The sequence below is a fragment of the Nerophis lumbriciformis genome, linkage group LG33 (assembly GCF_033978685.3).
Source record: "Nerophis lumbriciformis linkage group LG33, RoL_Nlum_v2.1, whole genome shotgun sequence".
NCBI classification, from domain to species: domain Eukaryota; kingdom Metazoa; phylum Chordata; class Actinopteri; order Syngnathiformes; family Syngnathidae; genus Nerophis; species Nerophis lumbriciformis.
In genome coordinates this window covers 4,709,476-4,720,078 of record NC_084580.2, presented here as the reverse complement: position 1 = coordinate 4,720,078, position 10,603 = coordinate 4,709,476, and the positions used below count along the sequence as shown (strand labels likewise).

General features: G+C 39.2%; 1 protein-coding gene across 1 annotated transcript; it reads left to right on the top strand.

Moving 5' to 3' along the window:
• Positions 1 to 4,446: 4,446 nt before the first annotated feature.
• il12b2 (interleukin 12B 2) lies at positions 4,447 to 9,517 on the top strand. Its single transcript, XM_061928953.2, has 7 exons — positions 4,447 to 4,485; positions 4,667 to 4,736; positions 4,811 to 5,056; positions 5,138 to 5,240; positions 5,323 to 5,513; positions 9,076 to 9,224; positions 9,300 to 9,517. The coding sequence occupies exons 1-7, from the start codon at positions 4,483 to 4,485 to the stop codon at positions 9,450 to 9,452; spliced, it is 915 nt and encodes a 304-aa protein (XP_061784937.2). The 5' UTR covers positions 4,447 to 4,482; the 3' UTR covers positions 9,453 to 9,517.
• The last annotated feature ends 1,086 nt before the right edge of the window (positions 9,518 to 10,603 follow it).

Genomic DNA, 10,603 nt, shown 5'->3' with positions numbered 1-10,603 from the left:
GTTTTTACTTACAGTTGTACTTACATTTAAGACATATTCTTTAGAACCGATCCAAAGCGAGCGTGTCAGCTGGCTGCTTGCAGCAACTTATATGACAGTGACCGCGTTGTTTACAGCATTAATACAGTTCATATGTGACACAATCATAAATAGAAATATGTGTGTTCATGCACACTGCATGGCTCGGTGTAAGAATGAATTAAATTCATTGTCAAACGCAGAAGTGCAGTGTTTGTAAAGTACGTGTTTGAGTGTCTGATTGCCTTTTTGCAACAAACACACGTTTGGAGCTAACATTTTAAAAAAATGCTACTTTATTGGTATTATTTGTCATTAAGCATCAGTCATGTTTTCATCTTCTGCAGTAAGAAAGGTGTAGGAGTGTCGTGCAGCGACGTGGGCGTGGCTTTGCGGCTGAAAGGTGTCGGATTGGTGGAATATCGATCCATCCATCCATTTTCTACCGCTTATTCCCTTTGGGGTCGCGGGGGGCGCTGGAGCCTATCTCAGCTACAATCGTTCAGAGGGCGGGGTACACCCTGGATAAGTCGCCACCTCATCGCAGGGCCAACACAGATAGACAGACAACATTCACATGCACACACTAGGGCCAATTTAGTGTTGCCAATCAACCTATCCCCAGGTGCATGTCTTTGGAGTATCGACATCCTATAAATATTCATCTTTACAGTTGGCGAGAGATTTGGCGCTCACATTTAGATTTAAAATTTTGGTTTAGGTTCAACATTTAGGTTTAAAATGTAACATTTTGCGCTCACATTTAAATTTAGATTTAAGATTTAGGTTTAGATTCAACATTTAGGTTTAGATTTAACATTTAGGTTTAGGTTCAACATATAGGTTTAAAATGTAACATTTATTTCAACATATAGGTTTAAAATTTAACATTTAGCGCTCACATTTAAATTTAGATTTAACATTTATGTTTAGATTTAACATTTAGGTTTAGATTTAACATTTAGGTTTAGGTTCAACATTTAGGTTTAAAATGTAACATTTAGGTTTAGGTTCAACATTTAGGTTTAAGATTTAGGTTTAGATTCAACATTTAGGTTTACATTGAACATTTAGCGCTCACATTTAGATTTAGATTTTAAGATTTTGTTTTAGATTTAACATTAAGGGTTATATTTAACATTTAGATGTAATATTTATATAATATTTAGAGTCAACATTTAATTCATACTTAGATGTGATGAACATTGGCTAAATCTGACAAAGGTGAGTTAAATCTGAGAAATTAATCTGCTAGAAAAGTGACTCAAATTTTACATTCGGCAACCCATACTCGCTGGATCAGTTCAACACCTCAAAGTCAATGGTTCTCACCCAGAAAAAGGTGGAGTGCCATCTTGTTCACAAGTTAGGGAAGAATGAATCGTGAGCTCGACGGGTCGATCGGTTTGGCCTCTGCAATGATGCGAACTCTGTATCGGTTCCTCGGGTTGAAAAGGGCACTGATTGGGAAGGAAAAGCTCTTAATTTACTAGTCTAACTGTGTTCCTACCCTCATCTATGGTCATGAGTTCTGGGTAGTGACAAAAGGTTTCCTCAGGTGGCGCGGCTCTCCCTTAGAAATAGGGTGAGAAGCTTTGTCATTCGGGAGAAACTCGGGTTAAAGCTGTTGCTTCTCCACATCGAGAGGAGCTAGATGAGGTCTAGAAAGGATGAACACATCAGACCAGTAGGAGACCTTGGGGAAGCCTCACCCAGGACACTTGGCAAGACTATGTTTTTCGGCTGGCCTGGAAATGCCCTGGGATTCCGTGGGACAAGCTGGACGAGGTCTAGGCCTCTATGCGCAAGGCTGCTGCTACCCCTCAAACCCCCACCTAACCTTGGATAACTCGAAGAAAATGCATGGATGAAATTTGAGGGAAAGATATACTGTAGTAAATTACAAACCCCAAGACCAGTGATGTTGGCACATTGTGTAAATGGTAAATAAAAACAGAATACAATGATTTGCAAATCATTTTCAACCTATATTCAATTGAATAGACTGCAAAGACAAGATATTTAATGTTTGATCTGGTAAACTTTTGTATTTTTTGCAAATATTAGCTCATTTGGAATTTGATGCCTGCAACATGTTTAAAAAAAATCTGGCACAAGTGGCAAAAAGACTGAGAAAGTTGAGGAATGCTCATCAAACACTTATTTGGAACATCCCACGGGTGAACAGGCTAATTGGGAACAGGTGGGTGCCATGATTGGGTATAAAAGCAGCTTCCATGAAATGCTCAGTCATTCACAAACAAGGATGGGGCGAGGGTCACCACTTTGTGAACAAATGCGTGAGCAAATTGTCCAACAGTTTAAGAACAACATTTCTCAACGAGCTATTGCAAGGAATTTAGGGATTTCACCATCTACGGTCCGTGATATCATCAAAAAGTTCAGAGAATCTGGATAAATCACTGCACGTAACATTGAATGCCCGTGACCTTCGATCCCTCAGGCGGTACTGCATCAAAAAGCGACATCAGTGTGTAAAGGATATCACCACATGGGCTCAGGAACATTTCAGAAAACCACTGTCAGTAACTACAGTTGGTCGCTACATCTGTAAGTGCAAGTTAAAACTCTACTATGCAAAGCTGGGCCCGAGCTCATCTAAGATGGACTGATGCAAAGTGGAAAAGTGTTCTGTGGTCTGATGAGTCCACATTTCAAATTGTTTTTGTGGACGTTGTGTCCTCCGGAACAAAGAGGAAAAGAACCATCCGTATTGTTATAAGCGCAAAGTTCAAAAGCCAGCATCGGTGATGGTATGGGGGTGTATTAGTGCCCAAGGCATGGGTAACTTACACATCTGTGAAGGCGCCATTAATGCTGAAAGGTACATACAGGTTTTGGAGCAACATATGTTGCCATCCAAGCAACGTTACCATGGACACCCCTGCTTATTTCAGCAAGACAATGCCAAGCCACGTGTTGGATCAACGTGGCTTCATAGTAAAAGAGTGTGGGTACTAGACTGGCCTGCCTGTAGTCCAGAACTGTCTCCCAAAGAAAATGCGGTAGGCAGGGTACACCCTGGACAAGTCGCCACCTCATCGCAGGGCCGACACAGATAGACAGACAACATTCACACTCACATTTACACACTAGGGCCAATTTAGTGTTGCCAATCAACCTATCCCCAGGTGCATGTCTTTGGACTTTGAAGTTTACTTATACAGCCCTAAATCACAAGTGTCTCAAAGGGCTGCTGCACAAGCCCCAACGACATCCTCGGCTCAGATCCCACATCAGAGCAAGAAAAAACTCAACCCAATGGGATGACAATGAGAAACCTTGGTTGCCATCCAAGCAACGTTATCATGGACGCCCCTGCTTATTTCAGCAAGACAATGCAAAGCCATGTGTTACAACAGCGTGGCTTCATAGTAAAAGAGTGCGGGTACTAGACTGGCCTGTCTTTAGTCCAGACCTGTCTCCAATTGAAAATGTGTGGCGCATTATGAAGTGTAAATACCACAACAGAGACCGCGGACTGTTGAACAACTTAAAGTTAAAGTTAAAGTACCAATGATTGTCACACACACACTAGGTGTGGCGTAATTATTCTCTGCATTTGACCCATCACCCTTGATCACCCCCTGGGAGGTGAGGGGAGCAGTGAGCAGCAGCGGTGGCCGCTGTACATCAAGCAAGAATGGGAAATAATTCCACCTGAAAAGCTTCAAAAATTGGTCCCTTCAGTTCCCAAACGTTTACTGAGTGTTGTTAAAAGGAAAGGCCATGTAACACAGTGGTAAAAATGCCCCTGTGCCAACTTTTTTGCAATGTGTTGCTGCCATTAAATTCTAAGTTAATGATTATTTGCAAAAAAAAAAAAAAGTTTCTCAGTTCGAACATTAAATATCTTGTCTTTGCAGTCTATTCAATTGAATATAAGTTGAAAAAGGATTTGCAAATCATTGTATTCTGCTTTTATTTACGATTTACACAACGTGCCAACTTCACTAGTTTTGGGTTTTGTACATGGTCACTGAGAAATATAGATAAATGCAAAAAAAAAAAAAAAAAAAAGCCTAATCGTAGGACTTGTGTAATGAATAAATTTAAAGATTCGTTTTTGGCCTTGCCTCCCTTTCCTTTATCTGATTTTATGTAAAAGTGTTTTAGTTTTAGGAAAACCCTGCTCACTTTCAAACAAATGATGAACATAAGGGAAAATTTGTTATTATTATCTGTCAGAATAGCACGTCAATTGAGGGTAAGCCCGCACTCCACTGAAGACGTACGAATCACTTATCAGCCATTCTTATCTTATTATCTTGTTCGAAACCACCCTCCCCTATCACTCTTCCCCTATCACCCTTCCCACGCAAGGGTGCAAAAATATGCAAAAGTATAAAAATGAACCTCTTTGGCCATTTGTTGCATACGGCCATTAGTGTCACTGCAGCTGGACTCCTGCTCTTGATTGATTGCCAGTGTTGTTGCACCACAATGGTAAGGAAGGGCGTTAGATGGCCCACTATTGTTTTCTGTTTTGGAATGAATGATCATTTTTGTTTTGTTTGTTTTTTAATTGATTCAGAACAAATTACATGAAAGAACAATCAATGAGTCCGATTATAGCATAGTTGCTCAAAGTTTTCTCATTTAAATATTTCGTATTTCTGCTCCTCAGAAAGCCGTGTTGATACTTGGGCTCATCAGCCTGATGGGAGCAAAAGGACTGGAGGACTTCCCTCAAAGCTGTACGTTCTACACGTTATTCGTTCGTCTCTTTGATGTGCCAGTGACGAGTCTTTTTTCTTGTGGCGTCCTGCAGATGTCGTAGCTAAAAGGAACAGCACCGATGCAGTCACGCTGCCCTGCGGCACGACAACCAAAAATGACGTCACATGGACGTTTGAAGGTCAGGACGTGGAGTTTAATGGCAGGATCTCGACGGATGGTCCGAATCTACTGGTGAAATATGTAGACAAGCCCATGCTGGGAAAATACACTTGCTTGAGTGAGGGGGAGACGGCATCCACTTTTCTCCTGATGGAGGTGGAAGAAGAGGAAGAGCTTGGTGCGATGAAAAGTGACAGTATTCTATGACTGGTTTGTTTTTTGGTTTTTTTCACCCCTGGATTGTGTGTCTTTTTTACAGATTCTTTTTTCAGCTGTCGTGCTAGGTCTTATTACTGCACCTTTAACTGCATATGGCACCATAAGAAGTATCGAGCCGTGCGCCTTGGACTGGGCCCTAACTGGTAGGCAAACACTTTATGGCTACAGAACGCAAAGTAGGCCGAGTTCCAACATCTTTTGTCTCAATGCCCCCCCCCCCATCAGTCATGACGGAGGCAACGAGTGTCAGTGGTTCAAGGGCACCACCAAGAGCCAGGATGAGAGATTCCACTTTGACCTGACCCACTCCCTCAAACCCTTTGCAGAGGAGAGATCGAGGCTTGAGCTCACAGTTGAGGCCATCAAGGACTACACTTTTCTCCAGAGGACCAAGAAATTTTATCTGAGAGATATCAGTGAGTTATGATTTCACACAAACCACAAAGTCTATCACTACTAGGGTTGTACGGTATACCAGCATTAGTATAGTACCGCGATACTAATGAATCATTTTCGGTACGATACCGTCTCTGAAACGTACCGGTCCCGCGACCCCCCCGCGCCTGCATAGAAGTCATGTCGTGACATTGCTGGTTTACGAGCAGACGAGCATGTTCGACGGCACACAATCACGGAGTACTTACAAGCAGACACAGTGTGTAGACAGAAAAGGGAAGAACGGACGCATTTTGGTTTAAAAACTAACGATAAAGGTGAAGTTATAACACTGAAACGCCCTCAGGAAGAGATGCATTAAGACATAGCTAGCTGGCTAGCGGCTAACGTCCATCCGCCGTCGGCAGTGTTTTAACTACTTCTAAATCACTAATCCTCGCCTCCATGGTCACAAATAAAGTACGTTTTTTACAAGTATCATCCGTGCAGGACGAGGAATAGCTAAACATGCTTCACTACACAAACGCCTTTGGTGGATCTACACCTAACATCCACTGTAATGATATCAAGTACAGGCACGTATCTAGTCGATACTACTATGATTACCTCAATATTTTTTGGCATTACAACATCTTCTTTTGTTTTTTAAAAATTCATATTATGTTTATAAACTCAGGAAATATGTCCCTGGACACATGAGGACTGAATATGACCAATGTATGATCCTGTAACAACTTGGTATCGGATTGATACGCAAATTTGGGGTATCATCCAAAACTAATGTAAAGTATCAAACAACAGAAGAATAAGTGATTATTACATTTTAACAGAAGTGTAGATAGAACATGTTAAAAGAGAAAGTAAGCAGATATTAACAATAAATGAACAAGGAGATGAATAATTAAATTTCTACCACTTGTCCTTAATAATGTTGACATAATAATAGAATGATTAATGACACAATATGTTACTGCATACGTCAGCAGACTAATTAGGAGCCTTTGTTTGTTTACTTACTACTAAAAGACAAGTTGTCTAGCATGTTCACTATTTTATTTAAGGACTTAACTGCAATAATAAACACATGTTTAATGTACCCTAAGAATTTTTGCTAAAATAATATTATATTTATTTAGAAAAGTACAGAAAAGAACAGAAATAATTTTAGTATTGGTACCGGTACCAAAATATTGGTATCGTTACAACACTAATCACTACTAATAGGTTGTTTTTCACGTCATGAAACAAGTCATTGTTATTATTATCTTAAATATAAGTAGTCTAGTACTCATAGTAAGAAGACTATGAAAGCTTTTTTATAGTGGGTGTGGTATAGCATTAGCATAAAAAATTATAAGTTATACTGTACAGGCCAAAAGTTTGGACACACCTTCACATCTAATGCATTGTAGATGGTCACTGAAGACATCAAAACTATGAATGAACACATGTGGAGTTATGTACTTAACAAAAAAAAGGTGAAATAACTGAAAAAATGTTTCATATTCTAGTTTCTTCAAAATAGCCACCCTTTGCTCTGATTACTGCTTTGCACACTCTTGGCATTCTCTCAATGAGTTTCAAGCACACCTGTGAAGTGAAAATCATTTCAGGTGATTACCTCTTGAAGCTCATCGAGAGAATGCCAAGCGTGTGCGAAAAAGTAATCAGAGCAAAAGGTGGCTATTTTGAAGAAACTAGAATGTAAAACATGTTTTCAGTTATTTCATCTTTTTACTCCTCATGTGTCCATTCATAGTTTTGATACATTCAGTGACAATCTGCAATGTAAATAGTCATGAAAACAAAGAAAACACATTGAAATGAGAAGTTGTGTCCAAACTTTTGGCCTGTACTGTATATATAAGCAATAGTATTTGCATTATTGTCGCTGTTCAATCATCATTGTTAGTGCTCTTATTAGTACAGTGTTCCTATTAGATATTAATGAGATGATATTCTTTCTATCAGTATTATTACTTCAATAATAGTACTGTATTAGTACACCAGTAAGGCATTATTTTATTATCAGTATTTCTGCAATAATAGTAGACTACTGTGTTCGCCATTATTAGGAACTTTAGGAGGTATTATTTTTAGTATTAGTACAGTGTTATTGAACATACTAAAAACAAATATGAAGCTTGTAAGGCAGGGGTCCCCAAACTACGGCCCGCCAGTGTCCAAAATCTGGCCAGCAGGAAGTCCCAAGTTTAAAAAAAAGAAAAAAAAATGTTTTTTTTAAATCATAATTTTTTTAAATCTGTACTTTCTAATCCATTTTCTACCGCTTGTTACTCTTGGTGCCTCCTAGCCGCTCAGGCAATTCATATTGTCTAAAAATGCATTTTCCCATCGATAAAGTGACATTATCATCCTCGGAATGTATATATATATATATATATATATATATATATATATATATATATATATATATATATATATATATATATATACACACAACCCGGACCCCGGCCAAATTTTTTTAACCCAATGCGGCCCCAGAGTCAAAAGGTTTTGTGACCCCTTTTTTAAGGTATTGTTTGATCATGTTTAAGTATTTATTAGTGCTGTTGTGGTATCAGACATCAGCATGGTATCATTTTAGTAAGGGTATTATTGTTGGTGTTTGCACAGTATTTGTACCAGTACTCCAGTCAGATATAAAGGATGCAGGGTATTATTTCATAATATTTACTAGTAATTAATAATGGTGCTTGCAGTACATATTAGAGCTGTATTAGTGTTGGTGTTGGCATCAGAAACAGTAAGATATCATTTTAGTAACCGCATCAGCATTACAGTCAGGTATAATCTTGAGTAAGTATATTTAGTAATATTACCTTTAGCAGCAGTAGTGAAATAATGGTTGCATTAGTAGTAAATATGACATTTCTGTACAATTCTGAGTATCAAAGTCCTCGAGTTAGTATGTGACGATATTTTGTAATATAGCAGCAGTATTTTAGTTGGTGCTTCAGTATTAAAGTATTCGTGTTTTAAAAATAAATAAATACAAGTTTCAGCTTTATTGTAAGTATCAAATTATCATTGATAGTAATAGTGGAATATGGGGATAAGTATTACTATCACGTATTAGCATGTGCTATTGTTAGTACAGTATTATCAGTATTAGAATCATCAAATAAGGATGTATGGTTTGGTAATCTTTACTAGTAATAGTTGCTTTAGTATAATTGTGATTGTAGTTACATAGAAAGTTGTTATAAAATTGTAGAATCAATAGTATCAATATTAGTGAGTGTCAAATGATTATTTTTGGTGTTGGTATCAGTAAAGTACGTCATTACATCCAGCATTAGAATCAGTTTGTTCTTCGTTACTAGTATGGTATTAGATATTAGTGTCATAGTATTAGACTTAATATTAGAATCAAATATTGAGGTAAAGGTAATGTTGCACATAATAAAATGTTTTTCTAAATGGCAACATCAACACGATTATTATCAGTAATATTGTTTGCACAAGTTGGAGTATGAGTAGTGTTTTAGTTTTAGACTAAGTGTCAGTATTGTGCACGCCGAGTACAAAAATGTTGTGACTGTTTTCTGTTGTACCCAGTTCAACCGGATAGTCCTCAGATAGTCAGCTGCCAAAAGGGGTCTTCAGACATAAACGTGAACATCCGGCCTCCATCCAGCTGGCCCATGCCTCACAGTTTTTTCAGCCTGGAGCACGAAATTCAATATGAGCGCAAGGACGACGGCGAGGTGAGCATCAGTTTCACATACAAAGCTAGTTTGGAAATGTTTGTCTCCATCACCACTCCTTTGTTGTCTACGCAGCTCCATTGTCATCAGGACAGCTCCTCAACCATCACAATACCACTCAAGATCACCAAGCTGAGAGTCCGCTCCAGGGACTCGCTGGTGCGGTCGGCCTGGAGCGAGTGGACAGGCTGGACTGACTCGACTTGTTCGACAAAACTCACTCACTGACATTGTCTTGTCTCTTTGAACTGTCCGAAAATCAGTGAATTGCTTACTTTCTAAGTACGAATGAACCCTGCCATTCTGACACATTCATCTCTATTTTGTTTATTTGAAACCAACCATCAAAAACGTATTTATTTTTTGTATCCTTGTTTATTTAATAAACATTGCTTTTCTTGGCCAGTCATTTGCATTTATGTAGATTATTATACAAATATTATATAAGAGTACAAAACATAATCAGCCTACTGCTTCGAGTTAGACGCACTGTGCAGCCATTCACTCACTAGGTCTTTTGGTCTTAGTGTACAAAACACACAACTTTTTATGTGTTGCTTCTATCACATAGTGACATGTCACAAAAAAATGTCAGCATCCACGCATAGTGCACAATATACAGTACGATCTGCAAACTAGAAAGAGCACATAATAAATGAAAATGTACTGTAGTTGATTTGAAAAACAACTTCTTACTTATTTTACAGTTCATTGCAGGTTTGAGCAAGTGAAAAATAAGCTTTGCAAATACAAGGACAAAGCAAAAATATCGCTATCCAGTGATGCCATACAGATCAGGTTTTGCCCAAACAGACCTCCTAAGGGCCAAAGTGAAAATGTGTCAATGGTCCGTGTGCCAAAGAGCGATTTTTACCATGCAGAGAAAAAAAAAATTCACTCTAAACCTGGGCCCCTCGAGAGGGGGTCCAGACTGAGGCCAAGGGGGAAAACACCTCATAGCCATAGCACACATAAGCATGTGTGTAAGAGGGAAATATCAAACATCAAAGAACACAAAGGACATTTAAGACATTAAAAGAGCAGACCTAATGCAACCATCCATTTCTACACACAGCTACAAAAGTAAAAAACAAAAAACAAAACATATACACTGTGGTGGCCTCTGTGGTGTTGCACGCCATCATCTGCTGGGGTGGGGGGAGCATGGCCAGAGACAGGAGCAGATCCAACAAAGCAACCAAGAGAGCCGACTCCACCCTCAGCCGCCCACTAACTTTCGGCCAGTGTCCAGTCCACATAGATGAGCGAGGATACGTCCAAGGAGACCGAGGCGTCCGATACCTGCTCATTCAGCCAAGACACTGTGAAGATTGTCCGTCCCGGCGCTCAGCGCCAGCTCCGCAGCCCTGTTTCTTCAT